This window comes from Aphelocoma coerulescens, chromosome 4A, assembly GCF_041296385.1.
Source record: "Aphelocoma coerulescens isolate FSJ_1873_10779 chromosome 4A, UR_Acoe_1.0, whole genome shotgun sequence".
Classification (NCBI taxonomy): domain Eukaryota; kingdom Metazoa; phylum Chordata; class Aves; order Passeriformes; family Corvidae; genus Aphelocoma; species Aphelocoma coerulescens.
The window spans coordinates 19,947,803-19,968,667 of NC_091018.1; the positions used below are offsets into that span (position 1 = coordinate 19,947,803).

Consider the following 20,865-nt stretch of genomic DNA (forward strand, 5'->3'; position numbering starts at 1 on the left):
TGTTCCTGTGGGGAAGTGGAAGTTCCTGCCCAGCCCCACCAACCCCAACCACGACGCAGCCGCCAGCGGCCGCCCCAGCCTTGCCGTGTAACCCCACAGGACCTCGGCGCGAGGTGCCAGAGATGCTCTGCTGATGGGAAGAGCGTGAGCCGGCACACAAAGGAGGCAAGGATCCAGCTGTAAATTAATATTTTATAGAACACCAAGAAAAATCAGAGAGGCTAATTACAGCGATAATCATCGTGGCCCGGAGGCATTTCCATGGCAGTCAGGAATTACCCAGGATTACCTCAGCCCTCGCAGCAGCCTGCGCGGGAGGCGAGCGCGTGCGGCGGTGGCACGGCACCCGCCACCTCCTCCTGCGCCAGCTGGGGGTCCACAACCCAAAACAAAGAGCTTTGGAAGCCTCCTGGCATCCTGCTCCAGACTGCACAGCCTTTGGCTTGCTGAGCTGAGTGGGGTGGATGGAGGGCTGGTGGAATCATGGGGTTTGGGGCTGGGTGCTCCCCTCGGCTCCACTGGGCCTGTTTGTCCCCAGTGTCATTGATGTGGGAGCCATTGTTGGCCCCAAGCTGCTTAAAACCCTGAGGGGTTCAGGGAATCACTGGCAAAAAGTTTGTGGATGCACCCCCAGGATAAGTTTTTCCTAAGGTTCATTAATTTACTGTTATTAACTGACATTTGCATAGTTTATTCAGTGACAGAATGAATTCCCTGGGCAAAGAGAATCCCCCATCAGCTCCTCACTTTGGAGGGTGGGGGGCACTGCCCACCTCCAGCATGGCACAAAGTTGGCTCATGGCAAGCCCGAAACATCTCCAGGAGCCGCATGGCCAGGAGTTCTGCAGGCTCCTGTCCCACAGTGCAGGACAGATCCAGCCCAAACACCTCCAGGGGGAGAGGCTCAGGGAGCAGAGAAGCCTTGGTGCAGCTGGTTTGTGCCCCTGAGCGCGAGCAGAGTGCACTGCGGGTCTGACAGCCAGAAAAAACTCGGGTAAAACCCCACCTGTGCTGTGCACAGGGCTGGGAAGGGCCTGGGCTGAGGGTGCTGCTGCCTTCCCTCACCCTGCCAAGCTCTGTGGGGCACCCCAGGCACGCTGCCTGTGCCCCCCAAGCTCAGGTGTGTGCGTGCTGAGAGCACCCAGCGACGCAGGGATGGTCTGGGGACTCCAGGGGCTGAGGCCTGGGGCAGCTGTGACACCCTTTGGGCTTGCTCCTCGGAGTGTTGAGAGCTCTGGGGCTGCTCCGAGCGAGGGCTGGAGGGCACCGAGGGCTGCCTGTGTCCTTGGGCACAGAGTACCACGGCAGAGGGGCTGCTCACCCCTCCCATCCAAGCGTGAGTCCCCCAAATCCCTGCCTGGTGCTGTCGCAGGCTGTAATGATCCTGGGAGCAGCATCAACCTTCTCGCCCTGACCAGCTGCACTTCTGGCTCTGTTTGGGTCAGGGAAAACTTTTATTTCATTTTTTTGAGATGAGAACGCCTTTGCTTGCACCAGCACAGGGACAGGACAGCTGCCCAAGGCAGTCCAGGATGAATCCCAAGTGTCCAGCCTGAGCATCCGCGCTGTGCTGGCTGCTCGAGGAAGGTCCCTGGGGACACCGGCAGGAGGGACCGGAGTGAGGGTGCAGCAGCCGGGGCTGCAGAGCTGCCCGAAAACCTCCGGGCACGACAGAGCTGCCCTTACACCGCTGCCTGCAGAGAGACGGGCTCTGGGCTGGGACACAGCCTTGTGCCAGACCCCCAGGTCCAGCGCAGTGAGTGCTCGGGAGATGGCAGCTGTCCCTTTTGGGGTGCCCTCGCCATTCATCCATGCCGGTTTTCTCTTCCTGACGAGCACCGGGAGCTGCGCTCGGGGCTGGGGAGCAGCAGCCTGATGTGCTGGAATGAGGAGCCTTCCCCGCTGCCTCCACGCTGCTGGATGCGGCGCCTTTCTGACAAACACGGCTTAATCCCGCCCTGGAGCGCTCCGTAAAGAAATCAAAGCGTGAGTCATCTCCCTCCAAACCTCAGACCGTGTCACAGATTATCCCTCGTGCTGCTGAGGTTCTTTCTTCCCCCACACGCCTCAGTGCAAGGGGAAGCAAACACGCTTCCCGCATCCCAGCTCCCGCACGGCTCAAACCACCTGTCTCTCCTGGCTCGCTCTGCCCTCTAGTAGCGGCTGGATTTACAGCAGTCATAGAATCATGGAATCGTGGAATTGTTCAGGGTGGAAAAGCCTTCATCGAGCCCACAACCATTCCCACAGCACTGCCAAACCCAACATTAATCCAGGTCCCCAAGTGCCACATCTACACGTCCTTTAAATCCCCCCAGGGGCGGTGACTCCATCCCTGCCCTGGGCAGCTGTGCCAGGGCTGGACTGACCCTGCAGTGAAGGAATTTTCCTTAACATCCAACCTAAACCTCCCCTGGCCCAGCCTGAGGCCGTTCCCTCTCCTCCTGTCCCTGTTCCCTGGCAGCAGAGCCCGACCCCCCCGGCTGCCCCCTCCTGTCAGGGACTTGTGCAGAGCCACAGGGTCCCCCCTGAGCCTCCTTTGCTCCAGCCTGAGCCCCTTTCCCAGCTCCCTCAGCCCCTCCTGCTGCTTCAGCTCCTTCCCCAGCTCCATTCCCTTCCCTGGACACACTCCAGCACCTTGATGTCCTTCTTGTAGTGAGGGGCCCAGAACTGCCCCCAGGATCTGAGGTTCTATTTCTGTGGGTGCCTTGCTGTGCTGCACCACCAGCCTCCAGCCCAGAGTGCCCCTTGGCTGCCCTGGCTGCGCAAGGGCATTGCCAGGGATTTGAGGAAGGGGTGTGGGGTCACTGGAGCCTGCCCTGGCTCTGCTGGCATCCCTGGCACGGACATGCAGCTGCCATGGACAGACCTGTGTGGTTGTCCTGCAGTCTCAGCCCCTGAAGGGGTAATTCACATCACTCCTCAGCCAGCCTGGGGCTGGAGTGTGGACACAGCCTGGAATGGGTTTGATGTGGGCTGGAGTGACCTGAGAAGGGCAGAGCCCAAGGTAGGGTCTAGTGGAAGGTGTCCCTGCCCCTGGCAGTGGTGTTGGAATTGGATGGTCTTTAAGGTCACTTCCAACCCAAATCATTTTGGGATTCTAGGACTCCCAGGCTTGGGTTTTGTTAGACCCCCCGACCAACGAAGCTCCTGCAAATGTTTGCACTCAGCACGGTCCAGTGCTCGTGCTGGGACACAGAATCATGGCATGGTTTGGGTCGGAGGGCATCTTTAAAAGTCTCTTAGTCCAACCCCCTGCCATGGGCAGGGACACCTTCCACTGTCCCAGGTTGCTCCAAGCCCTCTCCAACCTGGCCTTGGGCACTGCCAGGGATCCAGGGGCAGCCACAGCTTCTCTGGGCACCCTGTGCCAGGGCCTGCCCATCCTCATTGTACAAACCTTCTTCCTCATATCTGGTTTAAATCGACCCTCCTTTACTTTAAAACCATCACTTACTGCACTGTAACAACAGGTCCTGCTAAAAACATTGTCACCATCTTTCCTGGAGCCCCTTTAGGCACTGAAAGGGGCTCTGAGGTGTCCCTGGAGCTTTCCCTTCTCCAGGTGAACACCCCCAGCTCTCCCAGCCCGGTTCCAGAGCAGAGCTGCTCCAGCCCTTGGAGTATCTCCAAGGAGAGGACCCCAAATCCTCAGGCACCAGCGGTTGGTGTCAGTGACAAGCTGGGCAGGACAATGCTTTGCCTGGGGCTTCAGCAGTGCCCCAGACCAACACCTTGGCATGGATCTGATCCGTGGGGAGACACCCAGGGACTCCACGGGGCACGGGGGAAGCAGGAGGAAGATGGTGGCAATGCCACACCTGGAGAAGACGATGCCCAAACCGCTCCCTCTCACCGGAGCATCGCTTCCCCTCCCGACCGCGCCAGCGGAAGGATTTCCAGCGGGATGCTCCAAACCCGCAGCTCACGGCGAGAGGCCGGAAAGCCGCGGGGAATTAGGGATTTATTAAAACCCCAAGGCGAAGTTGTAAGGGCGGCTCCGGGGTGTCGGGGCCGCTCGGGGAGCCCCGGGCCGGCGGCGCGGGGCGGAGCGGGGCGGGGGCGGCGCGGGGGCACATGCGCCGTGCGCGCACTGCGGAGCGGCGCGGGCAGCGCGGGCAGCGCCAGCGGAGCGGGGCGCGGGGCGCGGGCAGCGGCGGCGGTGGCCGCAGCCCCGCACGGCCCCGCACGGCCCCGCACGGCCCCGCCGAGACGCACCCCGGCCCCCCCAAACCGGCGGAGGTGAGCGCAGGGGATGCGGGGATGACGCGGCGCGGGGAAAGTGGGGGGTCCCTGTCCCCCCAGGTGTGAGCGCGCATGGGGGGGGGGACATCCCTTGGCGGGGCATTGAGGGCTTTGCAGCCTTTTTGTGGGGGTCTCCCATATCTTTGCATCCTTTTGGGGGGGGCATCGTTGCGTGGAGGGGATCCCCCACCGCTCTGCATCCTTGCATGGGGGGTGGGTGGTCCTGTGCTGCTTTACATCTTCCCGGCGGGGGGGTTCTCGATCCCTTTACATCCTTTCAGGGGGGTTCTCGATCCCTTTACATCCTTTCGGGGGGTTCTCCATCCCTTTACATCCTTTCAGGGGGGATCCTCCATCCCTTTACATCCTTTCAGGGGGGTTCCTCCATCCCTTCGCATCCTTGCGGGGGGGGGTGGGGGGGAGGGCCGCTCTGCATCCCCGTATTGCTGCATCCCCCCCAGCTTTGCATCCGTGCATGGGGGCGGGGGGCTGTCCTCCATCCCTTCACAGCCTTGCTGTGGGAAGGGGCTGTCCAAGCTGCTTCACATCCTTGCGTGGGGGGTCCCTCCACTTCGCAGCTATTCGTGGTGGGGCGGGGGGGGGGGGGGAATCCTCCACGTTTTGCACCTTTGCCTGGAGGGGAGGGGGCCAGGCTGCTCTGCACGTTTCCATGGCGGGGGGGGAGGGATCCCGGAGCACTTGGCACATTTGCAGCGCGGTGCTCCGGGCCTCTCTGCACCTCTGCGCTGGGGAGGGGGTGTGTGTGCTGTCACTTCGCATTCCTACATGGAGAGGGAGGGGAGACCCGGCTGCTCTGCACCCTTGCATGGGGGCGGGGTGGGGGCGGGGGGCTTCACTTGACATCCTCGCATCCTGGGGAGGGAGGATCCTTCATCTTTACATCGCCATGGGGGATAAACTGGGCCCACGGGTGCCTGTGCACCCACAGCCAGCGCAGGGCAGGGCTCATCACCCCCTGGCTGGGGAATTGGGGGAGGGCTCGGGGGGCTCTGCAGCCCAGTGTGAGGCTGGGGACGCAGAGGGGACAGTGCTGAGCAGGGCACAACCTGGTGTCGCCTGTCATGCATGCCCCCCTCCTCCCCCCGCCCCATCCTGGTGGCCTCCCCGGGACTTGGAGCCCCCCTGGGTTCAGAGCCCCCTTGGTGGCCCCCCCCCCAGCCCAGGGCACCCCCATGGGCAGAGCTTCAGGCAGGCCCGCAGCCCCCCAAGGTGCCAAGCCTGGGCCTCCACGCTCAGTGATTCAGCTACTTGCAGGGAGCTTTAATTTTATCGCTTCAAACTCGAGTTCTTGCTGCCTCGTGGTGGTGTCAGCGCGATGATATCCCTACGGATTGAGATGCTTTTTATCGGAGTTTGTGGCTGCTTTGTGTGCCTGGCACAGCGGAGCCAGCGGCCGGACACGCTGCCGGACACGAGCCGGATGAGGGGAGCGCAGCACTGGGATGTGCGGGCAGCTCGGGAATGGCAGGATTAATAATTCATCTTCCAAACTTCAGCCTGCCAAGGCACACCCCTCATGCTGCAGCTCATTGCCTGGGTTTTAAAGAGATGGCTGGTATAATTTTTTTTTTTTTAGAAATGGTGTTTTGGTGGTATTTGTGTATCCCAGCAGCTCCCAGGGTGACAGGTTGCAGAGCTCGGTGAGGAGGGCAGGGTGATGGCAGCATCGGTCGAGCACAAGCAGCTCTGGCAGGTGGAGGGTTAATGTGCACCGGGCTGTGCTGTCGCAAACGCAGAGCCGGAGAAGGGCTCTCACACAGAACGCTGTGATGCAACTCAGACCCCAAATGTCCGCTCCTTCTCCCGGGAGCTGAAGCCCAGGGAGAAAACTCGAGATGAAGCATATTTCGCTTTGAGCTGTCATCTCCCTTGGCCCAGTTCTGAACCAAAGATGCTCATCCTCCATTTTATGGCGGATGACAAATCAGCCGCCGATGCCAAGATCTTGACAAGTTACGAACAACAGCCCTCGAGCCAGAAGTGTTAAGGAATAAAAAAAGAAAAGCAAGAACGCTTTTTTTTTTTTTTTTTTTTTTTTTTTTTTTTTTTTGCAGAGCTGCTCATCCAAAAAGGCACCCTCTGAGCTGCACCCCGCGGGCAAGAGCCGCGGCATTTCGCACGTCTCTGAGCTGAGAGGCTGCAGCCAGCTCCGGGCTGCCGTCTGCCCCCACTTCCCCACATCCACCCGGAGTTTTGCAGGGTGCACGTCCAGCACTGGTGGGAAAACCCACATGGACGCGCTGGGGAGCATCAGGCAGAGCCCAGCCCTGCCGGGAGCAGGTTGGAGCTGGCTGGGAGCGCTCTGCTCCGTGGCTGGAGATGCCAGTCCTGCGGCTGTTCCCAAAGGCAGCAGCAGCGGCTTTCCAGAAAGCCCCTCGCTGCTGGCCGAGGGTTTCCCGGGTTTATCAAAGCGCCTTCTATATCGGGGAGAAAAAGGCCGGTTTGTTCAGCAGCGTCCTGCTCACACAAGCCTGCAGCGAGCGAGGGAGATCCTTCTGGTAATGAGCTGGGCACAAAAGGGGAAAAAAAAGCCGTCATTGAAGATTTTCCTTTGGTGATAGTCATTAAAAACAACACATGATTCCTGGGCCAGCAGGGATCTTTTGCAGCCAAAACAGAGCCGGGATCTGTGCTGTGTTCCCACAGCCCCATCCCCTGACTCCTCCTCTGAAGATCAAGGCAGTGCCGCTGCTCCTGGGCATTCCTCGCCCTGGAACCGGGCACGGAGCAGCCAAAGGATGATGGAGGAGGGTCATGCGTGGTTTCATCCACAACTTTCCCCCTCCTTTTTCCCTTCAGCGTTAGGGAATCAGGATGGATGTCTTTTTTTTGCATGGATTTTGCATGGATATGGATATTCTGCTCTGTATCCGTAGCAGAGATGGAGCCAAAAGGTGAATGGGAAGGACCTGAAGAAGTGGCCCTCAGCTCCATGACCAGAGCCAGGGGACACTGAGGGCTCCCCATGTCTGAGAAATCAAACAGAACCCCAACTCCACGTTAACTAAACCCCAAGGGAAGCTACTGCCTGAAAACCCACTTGGCAGAGATGGGGTTGTTCAGCCTGGAGAAGAGCAGGCTCTGGGGACACCTCAGAGCCCCTTCCAGTGCCTAAAGGGGGCTTATCAAAAGGAAGGAAAGACATTTTATAGGGGGAAATAGTGATAGGCCAGTGGGGAATGGTTTTGAACTAAAAGAGGAGAGATTTAGATTAAATGCTAGGAAGGAGACGGGATACTGGGAAGAAATTCCTGGCTATGAGGGTGGGCAGGCCCTGGCACAGGGTACCCAGAGAAGCTGTGGCTGCCCCTGGATCCCTGGAAGTGCCCAAGGTCGGGTTGGATGGGGCTTGGAGCACCCTGGGATAGTGGGAGGTGTCCCTGCCCATGGCAGGGGGGTTGAACTAGATCATCTTAAAGGTCCCTTCCAACCCAAACCCTCCCGTGATTCTGTGATTTATAGCATTTGCTCTCGCCTACCTGTAAAGAAACATCATTTACCTAACACCCATCCAGGAACCTGTTTGTTTTAAACCAGACTCGCAGCAGGATGAGGGTTTGTACTGACCCCAGGCTAACGAGGCAGTTGCATTTACGGCATCCTCCTAAGCAGGGCTGGTGCTGCAGAGCCCAGCCCTCGGAGGTGGAGGTGATTTAGAGACAGTTTAGTCAAGTGCTGTTCCTAAAGCTGAAACACTCTACAGTAGAAGGGGGGGGAAAAAAAAACCCAACCAAACCAAACCACCAACTGTGGCATTTACTAATAAAGCTCTCGAGGAATATTTTTAGCTGTGATTTAACGTTGTGGTGCACTTTGCTGCGAAGTGTTCGCTCGCTGAAGCCTCCTGGCAGTTGCCGTGGCGGAGCTGCCTTGGCGGAGCGCGCAGAGGAGGAGCCGCAGATGGGCCGGAGGAGAGGCGGGGGCAGCGCTCCCGGGATGCGCCTTCCCGGTGGGACACAGGTCACTGCTCCGGCCCCGGCCAGGCAGCCACGGAGCTGTGCCCCGGGGCCAGCCGGACACAGCTCTCTTCCCCCCGTTGGCAGGAGGGTCTGGCACTTTCCCAGCTCCACCCAAATCTGTTCCTGGCCGGCAGCAAAAATCCCTCTGTGCCCCGCGGGGCTGAGACCTCTCCGCTCATTTCACAGCGAGCCCACAGCCCTGGCTTCCAGCCTCCCCAGGCTGGTGTCCTGGGGGTGGGGGACAAAATCAGCATCCCACACCCTGGGGCTTTGCAGTCCCCGAGGCATTTTGTCACCCGATGCTTTGCTGACCCTCCAGTGGGGCTGGGATGCTTCCCATGGCCCCAGACTGCTCCTAAAGCCAGACTCCTTCGGGATGCAGAGGTCTCGAGGAAGGGGCAGGCAGTGGCATCGCTTCTCCCATGCCCACCTCCAGCCCTCAGTGCCACCCTGAGAAGTTCCTCTCACCGAAGTCCTGCCCTCTGCTCTATTTTGAGCGAGGGGAGCACTCGGGATCCAGCCGGTTTTAACATATGGAATGAGGCCCTGGACAGTGGCTCTGGAGCAATGATCACCTTCACGGGGAGCAGTGGCATTTGTCACACGGGGAGACATTTGTCGTGCTGGTGCTGTTCTCAGGCATTTGGGCTGGCAGCAAATGAAGAAGTGTCACAGATGCATTTTGTAAATGAGAGCAACGAGTCCTTGCGGTGCAGCTCACGCTCCATTTTGTGGGAAGGAAAGCAGCAGATCTGGCCCAGCTCTCCCAGGCAGGTTTTTCCCTGCACCACAAAGAGCCGCCTGCACAGTTTTTCCTGGCTGCCTTTTTTCCTGAGACAAAGCTTCAGCCTCTGTAGGCTGACAGGCTCTGGTCTCCCCATGGCCCACATCAGTAGGAAAATAGGAGTTTAGGGCCAAGTGAGCCAGAGGTTGTCCTTCAACCATGAGGTGGCTGCTGGTGGCCTCTCTGTCCTCTGCAGGTTTGTTCTGTTGCTCTTCGAACCATCCCACACTGGTTTCCACCATGCTGTGGCAGAGCTCCACAAACCAGCACCTCGAGAACCTGCTGCTTTCACACCTACCACCTATTTCTGTCTGCTCAGAAGCATCACACACCCCCAGATCCTTCCCAGCCCTCTTCTGTACCAGATCCATCCTGCCAAACTCCACAGGATGAGCTCCTTCAGGCACCTACAAACCCCACTGGGTGTCAGCTCTGCCTCTTGTCCTTTCCCTGACTTCAGAGTCAGTGGTTTGTTGCTCCTTTCGCTATTTCAGGACTGCTTTGTTCCTCCCTCCTGTCCCCAGCCCTTCCTCACCTCTCCTTTCCAAGGATCCTGCACCAAAACAGGGTCCTGAGCTGCCACCACGAGATCTGGCACTTCTTGTTTGCTTAATATCCGTTTATAAACTTTTTTTTTGTTCAAGGTTAATAGATTTTCCAACGTATCTCTTGTTTTTTGCACTGCTCTGGCTCCTGGCATCCAACCAAAGATTTGCTCCCTTGCAAAAGCCTCCAGTTCCTGGCAGTGTCTGCTCCTCAGGGCTCAGAGGACCCTGGGAAGCCCAAATTGGGAAAGAGCTTCGATTGCAAGGGCTAAGCAAACAGACTGCCCCAAAGCTTGGCCTAGAACTGAGCTTAGTGCAGGGCTGACCCCAGCTCCCAGCCTCGAGGCGTTTGATTCATCACGCACCCACCTTCTCCCCAGATCCAAGCTCGGGGTTTTTCCTGGCTGGCTGACACACAGTGAACGAGGTTTCCCCCATTCCTGCTGCTCCATGTGCCATCCAATTCCATCAGAAATATTGGTGGTGCCTTGATTTGCAGCATGGACATCCTTCCCACCGGTGCTGCCCATCTCTGCCGTGGCTCCACTCCCACTCCAGGTCCCTCCTGCAGGGAGCACCCATGGAAAACAAGCCCCAGAACTGTTTTCTGCTCCACCATGGCCCAGTGAAAGAAGGTGGGAGCCAGGACACTTCTCCCTCCTCTCTCATGCAACATCCAGCAGGGCTCCAGGGCTGCAGGTGTCGGGCACTGACCAACCCAAACATCTGTCACAGGGATTAACCAGCACCTGAGAAACCTGTGGTCAGCAGCCCGTCCCCTCCTGGCCACCCAGAGCACACCTGGTCCTTCAGGCTGCTTAGGATCTGCCTACAGGGTTGTAAATCACAGCCCAGAGGGAGAGAGTGGGTTTGGGGGCAGAGAGGGGATGAGGGCACAGTTAAGCACGTGAAAAGCTGCTGCAATGGCTGGACACAAAACTCGGTTTTTTTGGACCCTTACAAAATGAGAGCTGCTTTTCTGCCCCTGATGGACCCCAAGGATCTAAGCTGCCAGATGTTGGTGGCTGCTGAAGTGAAGGATAACATCTGGAGGGGTCGCCTCGTGGGCCAGCAGCTGCGAATCACACCCCCAGCCTGGTCTACAGGGACTGGGGCAGCCTTTATTCCCCAGAACAGCCTGGTCTGGGACAGGAGGGGCCACTCCTCAGTGCTGCCAGCAGCTCTGGATTTGGGATTTGATTTCCTTGGGGGAAATCAGCTGCTTAGGGCACGATAAACAGCTCGTTTCTGTCGCATCCCCTCCCCTGCCTGGTCACCTCAGCTGGATGTGGTTCCCTTCCAAGCTCCACCGTTGGGTTTGGGAAGCAGGTGGGAAGCTGGTGTCTCCCCTCACCTGTGGCATTTCCCAGTACAAGATTTAGAGCTATTGGCTCTTTCCAGTCACAGGGAAAAGCTGAGTGATGGGAGAATCCCCACAGTGCACCTGAAACCTGAATCAGCCCCTGGCTGGTCCTGTTCCTCCTGCCTTCCACCTCCAGGAAATTCCTGCGGAGTTCATGGCTCCCATTCTCCTCCTCCTGCATCCTGACACCACCTCCCACTGAGGGCTTCTGGCTGCCACTCAGGAGACAGCAAAATCCCATGGATTTTAGTCCATGTAAGTGATCCTAGAGCATGGCCACCCCTGCACCCAGCAGATCCCTGCCCTTGGGAGCCTCTTCCTGAAGGTCTGAGGACCTGCCACCCAAAATCAGCCCCTGGAAGTCTTGGAAACTGCCTGAAATACCAGCAAGAGCAGGAGCAGTGCTGGGCATAGCTCAGCATCCCCTTGCTGAGGCTCTGGCCAGGCCATCAGCACACAGGATTTGTGTGCAGCCCCTTGGTGCATGTGAGCAAGATGTGCCAGCGAGGACAGAAATGAGGCTGGCATCTCTGGAATCATGTGCAGCCCACCCCCACCCAGAAAATTTTGGTCCCATGAGCCAGGCCAGGCCTAGAGATGACAGGTTTTAGGCGAGAAGTTGAGATTTCAAGGCAGAAGTCAGAGGTTTGGTGCTGTCAGTGCAGCAGGCTGGGGGAACGCTGGTCAGGGGAGGGGCTGGCAGGGGATTCTGATCCCTGTGCTCCATTAATTTGGGGGGGAGGGGGGGTTGGAAAGCAGCTTCTCCTGTGGTTCACTCAAAATTGCCTTTCCAGCCTCTCCTTGCATAAAAATGTGCCCAGCTCCTCCTTGGTTCCTTCTGCTGCAAGCTCTGAGTCTTGTTTGGCCTTTTTGGGGTGAAATTTAAGAGATTTTCCTCCTCCAGGAGTGCTCTCCCATGGCACAGTCTCAAATGCTGCTATCACACCCCTCACCCCTTGTCTGCCTCTCTTCAAATCTGTCCCTGCTGGGAAGTTTCAAACCACAAATCCCTTTTTCTCCTCATTCTGCTGCAGGGTCCCCGTGGGGGCTGCAGGCTCAGGTGGCCCCAATTCCCCCCGGGTCCCCTGTGCAGGGACAAAAAGCCCCGGGTGCCGGTGGCTGTGTCCAGTGGCCGTGTCCCGTGGCTGTGGCCCAGAGGGATGCTGAGAATGGCTCTTTGTTCCCTGTTTCTAATTGCTGGGCCCAGGCAGCTCGTTAAGGGCTCTGCCCTGTGCCTTCCAGTCCCTGCAGCCCTGGGACGTGCTGGGGCTCAGCCTTTGAGGGCAGATTTTGGGGTGACAAATAAAACAAGCTTGGGGTGAAGCTGCCAGTGTTGCTCAGCTCTTTACACAGCTTGGGAGGCTCGGGGGGTGCCCAGAAAGGGGGGCTGGGCATGGCCAGAGCAGAGATCCAGAGCCTCCCCCGTAAATGCTGCCGCAGAGGAACAAACAGATGGCAGAAAGAAATCTTGGGGTTCGGGAGCCAGGGATCACAGCACATCCCTGAGCAGCGACTCTGGGAAGCACTGGAGGACAGAGAGCTTGCTCTGAGCCCGAAGCATCGCACAACCCCGCGGAGGGTTCAGGACCGGGGTCCTTCCCTTGGCACCCCGAGTGCCCTGGGCAGAGCGCAGCCCCGAGGAAAAGGCTTTGGGCTCCTTCACGGAGGGAGCTCGAATTTGCATTTGAAAACAGCGGAGGAGCTGCTGCTGCTGCTGAGAGCGCTGGCCGGGCGCTGTCAATGGGAAACTCTTCCGTCTAACGCTCCCGGGGCCAAAAAATGTGAACTCTGCAGATTGCTGGCTCCGCTCACGGCAGAATCGCTGGCTCCGATGCCGGCGCCCGGCGGCTCCGCTCCCAGCGATGAACGGAAGCGGCTTTTCCTTCGCTGCCAAAGTTTTGTGAAAGATGGGGTGGGTGGGGAGTGCTCGGGACGTGAAACGGGGGGGATTCTGCTCGCTGGGAATGCTGTCGGTGCCCTCCGGTCCTTATCAGCCCAGCCATCAGCTTGCCTTTGCTTTGGGAGCTGAGCTGAGCCCGGATGCACTCGTGGCACCTAAGAGCCCCTTGTGTGAGCCTGCGGGGTCGCCGCCTGTCCTTGTCCCAGTCCCAGGGTCTGTGCCCGTGTCCCAGTCCCAGTCCCAGGCTGCAGCGCCCCAGGAGACACCACCGGGGGACGATAAATGCTCCTTCTTTGCCTCTTTTCCCCGCCTGTTTCCCACCATTCACCCTTTACATCAGCGCGGTAACGCGTCCCCAGCACCCCACACCCCATGGTGCCCATCCTTCGTCCTTCCCCGCAGCTGCCGTGGGTGCCCTCAGGGGAGATGAAGCCTTTGGGTGTGGGCACCTCCCTACATCCTCTTAAACCCTGTAGAAAATGAAGCATCCCCAGTTCAGGGGTGGGGACAGTGGAACAGGAGACACACAGAAATGTTGGGGGGACAGCCAGGGATGCTGTGGGAGCACCCAAAGATGCTGTGGGGGCACCCAGAGGAGCTGTGGGGGCACCCCCAGGGATGCTGGGGGTGGCCATGCAGGGAGCTGGGATGAGCTGGCCACAGCAGCTTGTCTCAGTGTAGTGTGTGCACAAATAAAACCCTGGAGAGGCTGCAGTGAGCTGGAAATAATGGCATTACAAGCGCTTCCTCGCTTCTGTTTGGGCTGGATGAGGCTTTTCAGGGCCAGCTGAAGGGCTGCAGCACAGGGGAGTTTGCTCCTGGTTGCAGCACAGCTCTGGGAAGTGAGTGGGAGAGGACAAGGCGGCTTGGCAGCGGAGCTCAAAGGTAGGGACAAGGTCCTCACCTCCACCCTGGCATCCGTGTGCTCACCAGCACCCCAAGGTTTGCCCCCCCAGAGCATCCCCTGCTTGGAAAAGCCCTGCTGTGTCCCAGCGTGGGCAGGAAGGATCTCCTGGGTGGAAAGCTGAGGAAGTGTGGCGGGGGAGAAACAGGCAAATGGTAAAAGCTGTGTGTTTTCATCTCTCCTTTCTTTCTCCATTTACCAGGAGAGGCGTGAGGGCTCGCCATGCCGCTGGTGAAGAGGAACATCGAGCCCCGGCACCTGTGCCGGGGGGCCCTTCCCGATGGGGTGACCAGTGAGCTGGAGTGTGTCACCAACAGCACGCTGGCTGCCATCATCAAGCAGCTGGGCAGCCTCAGTAAGTCACAGCACAGCAACCCTGGCGTGGGACGGCACTGGGACGGCACTGGGACGGCACTGGGATGGCACTGGGGTGGCACTGGGGTGGCACTGGGATGGCAGGGGGATGGCACCGTCCCTTCCACCAGCTGCACACACAGAGGAACAGGGGCTGTGTGAGAGCCCTGTGGGCTGCAGCCACTCCAAATTCAGTGGGAATTATCCAGTTTATTGAAAACAGGAGGATGCTCAGGACTAAGCTCAAAATGGGGACTTGGTGATGTTTTAAGACCCATTTCCCTCCCACAGCTGGTCTGTGCAGTGAGGGACAGAAAGCCTTCAGGAGCCCCTTGCTTCTCCACTTGGCCAGAAATAAGAAGGTCAGGTGAAGATTGAAAATACTCCAAGCTGTTCTTTTTGAAGTTAGAGCTTTTTGAGGAAGAGAGGTCTATCAAAGGTCTGAATCCTCAGCTGTCCTCCTGCCCTGGGACTGATCTCAGCAGAAAAGGGGCAGAGGAGAGCACTGCACACACCAGTGCAAAGGTTTAACAGGGGCAATCTATTTCATGCTGAATACCCACTTAAAACAGAGAGAAGCTATTCAGGGCTCCCCATCTTTTACACCCCTCCAGAAGTAGATTCTTTTCTAAAATACTCCCAGAAAAATAAACCCAGTATTTAGGGAGCTGCTGGAAGTGCAGGGGCTCCCATGAGCAGCACCCACGTGTGCTCAGGCCATGGCTTCCTAGTCCAGGGAAAAGGAACACAGGTGTGATTGAGCTGGTGAATGGTCTGAGAAGGTTTTACAAGTGCCATGATTTTGATGTGTGGGTTTGGAGGAAATCCTGAGGATTTGGCGTGCTGGGATAGGATGGGATAGGGTGGGATGGGTGCTGTAGTCTACAGGTATCAGCAATTGTCTGCCAGACACCTCGCTCAGCTCCATGATAGGAATAACCCTAATAAATAAGCTAAATAACCCTAAATAAATAACCCCAAATAAATAAGCTATTGTGGGGAAGCACTGAGCGATGCAGGAAAATAACTGATGAAGTGAAACAAACTGTGGATTCTCCCTGCCGTGGCACTGTCCCCACTGCCCTGCTCTTGGCTTTCCACCTGGGCTGAATTTCCCCAGGCCGTGCTGTGTGATGGTCATTTTTTGGGCTCATCTGGTGGATCCAAGGGCTTTCTGGGGCACCGTGAATGTTCCGTGCCCCTGTGGGTACCGCTCTCACTGGAAAGAGTGCTCGTTTGGGCTCCCCAGCCTCCCTGCAGCGCTTTGGGACAGGATGAGGCTCAGCTCCCAAAAATCCAGGCTGGGGAGAGCACCCCATGGAGTCAGTGGGGAGGTGGGTGGTCCAGGGGCTGGGCTGAGCTGGGTGAGCCACCTGCTGCAGTGACAGGCGTGTTGTCCCCTGCCAGGCAGGCACGCGGAGGACATCTTCGGAGAGCTGTTCAACGAAGCCAACAGCTTCTACATGCGCATGAACTCGCTGCAGGAGAGGGTGGACCTGCTGGTCATCAAGGTGACGCAGCTGGACTCCACCGTGGAGGAAGGTGAGGAGCTGGGGCTGGTTTGGGGTGATGTCCAGATGTGTTCTTGGGATCAGGCCCCCGCCATGCCTTGCTCAGTGGGCTGAGGCCACTCCTGAATCCCTTGTTCTTCCTGTGCCCCCAGTTTCACTGCAGGACATCAACATGAGGAAAGCCTTCAAGAGCTCCACGGTGCAGAACCAGCAGGTCGTGTCCCGCAACTCCATCCCCAACCCGGTGATGGAGATGTACCAGCGCTGCGACAAACCCCCGCCGCTCAACATCCTCACACCCTACAGGTATGGGGCACGGCGCTTCCTGGGGGTCCAAGGGGGTCCTTTCCACAAGAAGCATCAGGTGTCCCCCCCATTTGCACCCCCATTGCGTGGGAGGTTTGGAATGTGTGCTCACACGCTGCAGGTGGTGACCGCTGTGTTGGATGGGCTTGTGGTGGGGCAGCAGCTCATGGTCATGATCCTACCAAAGCCCTTGGGCCGGGGAAAAGGGGGTCTTCTCCTGTGGCTGGTAACCCTCCCTCCTCCCTTCCCAATCCTCAGGGATGACAAGAAGGATGGCCTCAAATTCTACACCGACCCCTCCTACTTCTTCAACTTATGGAAGGAGAAGATGCTGCAGGCGACAGAAGACAAGAGAAAGGAGAAGCGCCGGCAGAAGGTGGGTGGGGGCAGGTGGGGGACACAGGCGGCTGGAGCCGGGGGTGCTCGGGACATGGGGACAGTCACCTCCTGGTGCATCCTGCGTGCTCCCCTCCCTTGCATTGGGTGCATCTCACAGGGCTGGGTGATCCTCTCCTGGTCTGGAGGAGCCAGGATGGAGGTAGAGCCATGGCTTTGTGTTCCTGCAGGAGCAGCGGCTGGTGGAGGACTCCACCCGGGAGGTGAAGAAAGTGAGGAAAGCCCGCAACCGGCGCCTGGAGTGGAACATGATGGCGTATGATAAAGAGTTCCGGCCGGATAACAGGTTCTCACCATCCCCCTATCACATGGCGTCATCGGAAGGATCACTGTCCCCAGATAATAGGCAGGTTCTACCTCCTACACCTTCAGCTCACGGCTCTCCTTTGCTTTGTTCTCCCTCTCCGTTGTTGCGGGGGACGTGTTGCCCACAGCAGGGTTGGGGTGCTCAGCCGTAAGCCTGTGGTAGCTTCATGGATAGCTGGTGTCCCCAGGGTGTCATCCTGGACCTCAGGAGCAGTCTTGGCATTGGGATATAAAACCGGAGCACTTTCCATTTCGCAGCTACGGGAAGAGAGTGGTTCAGCTCTGTTGTGTCCTCCTCCCCTCCGCTATCATCACTCTGCTGTCTCGTACATCGATATTTTCGTGGCCTTTTCTTGTTTTGTTGTCTCAACCCCAAAACACTCCCAAACCCACACCCCCTGAGCTCCCTCCCAGGAGTACAACAGTCGGGTTTTCCTGTGCTGCAGATCCTACGCGTCGGACGCTGCCGACCACTCGTACCCGGCCAGCCCCAACCACCCCGCGCAGCTGCTGGCCCCGGCGTCCCACCTGGCCCCGGCGGAGCACAAGGAGGGGGTGCTGGCGGCCACCAACCCCCCGGAGCACGTGTTCCGGCCGGCCGCGGGCAGCCGGCAGAACAGCCTGACCCGCCTGCAGCAGCCCCACGCGCCGCCGCCCCCCGAGGCCGTCCTCAACGGGCCCAGACCCCACCTAGTCAAGGATTACGGGTAGGGCTTCAGCCTGCTCGCTGGTGGAGGGGTGTCCAAGGGAAGGGAGGCTTGGTGGAGGTCTGATCCCCCATTTCTGGGCTGATGGAGCAGGGAGAGCCCTCTTCTGCAGCTTTCACGGTCCAAAACTGCCAGTGAGACTCAAGGCGGAATCAGTCAGGGCCGCTTTTGGGGAAACGTCATCCCCGATAAGGGATGGGGTGGATGGAGGGTTTTTCCCTGGGCTGTTGCCTGCCTTGCCCCACTGCATGCCCCATAGCCCATCCCACCAGCAGAGCCCCACCACCATTCTGACTCTGGGACAGAGCTTTCTTTGGGGTTCAGAGCAAACCAAGCCACAGCGGAGCCAGTTGGGTGCTGGGATGGGTGGTGGTGCTGGGATGGGTAGACGGGTGCCATCCTTCAGTCAGCAGTGCCCGGGCAGCCAGGAGGGCCAGCTATGTCCTGGAGAGCATCAGCCCAGCATCACTGGCTGGGCCAAGGGGGGGATTGTCCTGCTCTGCTCAGCACTGAGGCAGCCTCACCTTGAATACCGGGGGCAGTTTTGGGCACCACAATATAAAAAGATGTTAAGGTATTAGAGAGTGTCCAGAGGAGGCCATGAAGATGGTGAAGGGCCTTGAGGGGAAGCCGTGTGAGGAGTGGCTGAGGGCATTTGGTGTGTTCAGCCGGAGAAGAGGAGACTGAGGGGAGACCTCATTGCAGTCTGCAAATTCCTGAGGGGAAGTGGAGGTGCAGATGCTGATCTCTTCCTTGTGGTGACCAGTGACATGACCCAAGGGAATGGCCTGAAGTTGTGTCAGGGGAGGTTTAGGTTGGATATCAGGGAACAGTTCTTCCCCCAGAGGGTGCTGGGCACTGCCCAGGCTCCCCAGGGAATGGGCACGGCCTCGAGGCTGCCAGAGCTCCAGGAGAGTTTGGACACTGCTGTCAGGGACAGGAGGGATTGTTGGGGATGGTCCTGTGCAGGGCCCAGAGTTGGACTGGATGATCCCTGTGGGTCCGTTCCCACTCAGCACATGCCATGACTCCGTGATTCTCGTGGCACTGACCCCTTTTCCCCCGTTGCAGCCCGCAGCCGGTGCCCATGGCCGAGTACTTCGTGCCGCCGGCCCCGCCGCCGCCGCCGCCCGTCATCCCGTCGGCACAGACCGCCTTCGACAGCCCCATCTCGGCTCCCCCCGCGCTGGCCCCCGGCTCGGCCGCACCCCCGTCCTACGCCCCATCGCCGCCTCCCGCGCCCCCCGGCCCCTACTCCGCGTCCCCGCCGCAGACCGGCCCCATGGGACCCCCGGTGGCTCCGCCGCCACCGCCGCCCGGGCCCCCGGCCGTGTCCGCCTCGCCGGCGCACTCCGCCTCGCCGCCCGCCCCCGCCGTGGAGCCGCGGAAGCCGCAGATCCCACTGATGCCCATGAGCGACGCCCGGAGCGACCTGCTGGCAGCCATCCGCAGGGGTGAGTGCGGGGCGCCGGCCCGCCAACACGAGCCCTTGGTGGCCAGGTGATGGCTGAGGATGGTGGGACCTTGACGGGGAGGGAATAAGTGCAGCGTAGAGGTGGGGGACCGTAGCTGGAGATGGAATGAAGCCCCACGGATCGCTGGCAGCTCTGGGGCACGTGGCTTCCTCCCAGGGTGTAGTGGATGATGCGCTCCAAGGTCGCTCGTATTTCCCTTTCCGGCAAATCTTCAGGTCAAATGGTAAATTTAACCTTCCAGAAGGTTCCGCATCTTCAGGCTGAGTGGAAGCAGAGGAGGAGCTTTATTTATGATACAGCTTTGTAATCACACACCTTCGTAAAATCACAGGATGGTTTGGGATGGAAGGGACCTTAAAGCTCATCCCATTCCACCCTCTGCCATGGGCAGGGACACCTTCTGCTGTCCCAGGCTGCTCCAAGCCCCATCCAGCCTGGCCTTGGACACTGCCAGGGATCCACAGCTTCTCTGGGCACCCTGTGCCAGAGCCTCACCACCCTCACAGGGAAGAATTTCTCCCTGACACCCAATCTAAACCTACTCTCTCTCAGTTTAAAGCCATTCCCCCTTGTCCTACCAATCCTATCCTATTATCCCATAGAACTTTATAATCACTGGGGCAGCAGCCCTCTCATCTCAACCAATACTTTATGACCAGGGGGGGACACTGCACATTGGGTGCATTCATGGGTTGCCCCTAAAGCCTTCTCCCCTTTCCCATAGGAATCCAACTCCGGAAAGTCCAGGAGCAGTGGGAACAAGAGGCCAAAAAAGAGCCTGTGGGCAATGACGTGGCGACGATCCTGTCGCGCCGGATCGCGGTGGAGTACAGCGAGTCCGACGACGACTCCGAGCTGGACGATAACGAGTGGTCGGACTGAGGGGCCCCGGGCTGGGCTGGGGGGAGCTCCCATCTCCGTTCCAGGTGTGTATAGGCGCCTTCCCCAACGTCGCTGCCAGCGGGCGTGGGTGGCCCCGCTCGGTCAGGAGCTTTGCTTTTACACTATGTCAAAAACCCCTTGGGCAGCAGCAGCAGCAGCACTGGTAGGATACACCTCGGAGGCAGTGAGACCAGAAATTAGCAGCACCTTCACAGTTAATGACTTCCAAAATTCTCTGAAGGCAGGTTCCTAGGATTACTCCAGATTTACACCTGGAGCAAGACCGGAGACTGGCCCTGAGTGTGCTTTGCGAGAGAAGGGAGCCCCAGAGGCAGCAGTGATAATGAGAAGCTCCTGGAGAAGAAGCCTTGTTTGCACAGCTGGTGCCACCACGGGAGTGCAGAGGTGGCCGTGTGGGCTTGGGGACACTCTGCTGCTGGTGGTTTTGGGGTCAGGCAGCTCCAAAGGCTGCGTGTGGGCAGGAGCCTCCTTCCCTACAGAGCGACACACCACGTTTAGCAGCAGTTACACCACTGTGTTGTTGCTCCCTGGACAATCATGGAATGGTTTGGGTTGGAAGGCACCTTTAAAACCCATCTAGTCCAGCTAGAACTGGGACACCTTCCACTATGCCAGGTTGCATGAGCAGACAAAGGTATTGGTGACCTGAGCCTGTATCCATTCCCGGAGCTGGTTTTCCGGGAGCAAAGGGGGAAGGCAAGGCTTGTGTGGCTGGCAGGGAGACACAGCCTTGTCTAGGCTTGTCTTGCCTTTTCCAGCAGGGGAGTGGAGGGGTCCAGGGAGCTTCCCCAAGCCCAGCTCTCCTTGGCCTTAGTGTGACACCATTTCAGTGTTATTTGAGAAAAAGTGAATCAGACAATCTGCTGCTTTCAGGTAAACTCTCAACATGCACTTTGCAGCCCCACAAACTGTGCCTGTCCAGCTGAGATCAGCTCAGACCCAGGCACTGATCCCCCCTACCTGATCCTGCTCCATCCGCTGTCCCACAGCTGGGCACTGATGGAGGAGATGGAGAACAGGCCCCTATGACAGCACTGAAAATACCTGTTGTCCCATCAAAACAGAGCGGGATTCATGGAAGACTTTTCACGGAACGAAGGGAGGAGGCACAGGAAGGCAGAGCAAAGGGGTGGGGAATACTGGAAATATCACAGTCAGGTGTGAAAACCTGCAGAGAGCTGGGAGA

At 58.6% G+C, this 20,865-nt stretch overlaps 1 protein-coding gene across 1 annotated transcript; it reads left to right on the forward strand.

Moving 5' to 3' along the window:
- Positions 1-13,943: 13,943 nt before the first annotated feature.
- LOC138110248 (actin-binding protein WASF3-like) lies at positions 13,944-19,734 on the forward strand. The gene is made up of 8 exons (XM_069014955.1): positions 13,944-14,080; positions 15,487-15,617; positions 15,739-15,892; positions 16,151-16,268; positions 16,459-16,634; positions 17,041-17,301; positions 18,373-18,755; positions 19,501-19,734. Exons 1-8 carry the CDS (start codon positions 13,944-13,946, stop codon positions 19,656-19,658), a joined length of 1,518 nt encoding a protein of 505 aa, XP_068871056.1. The 3' UTR covers positions 19,659-19,734.
- The last annotated feature ends 1,131 nt before the right edge of the window (positions 19,735-20,865 follow it).

Bases quoted from the DNA above. Each gene is read 5' to 3' on its own strand.
- LOC138110248 (XM_069014955.1), top strand. From the start codon at position 13,944: ATGCCGCTGGTGAAGAGGAACATCGAGCCCCGGCACCTGTGCCGGGGG. The intron at 17,302-18,372 runs GTAGGGCTTCAG...CCCCCGTTGCAG, and splicing joins CACCTAGTCAAGGATTACGG to CCCGCAGCCGGTGCCCATGG. The intron at 18,756-19,500 runs GTGAGTGCGGGG...CCTTTCCCATAG, and splicing joins GCTGGCAGCCATCCGCAGGG to GAATCCAACTCCGGAAAGTC.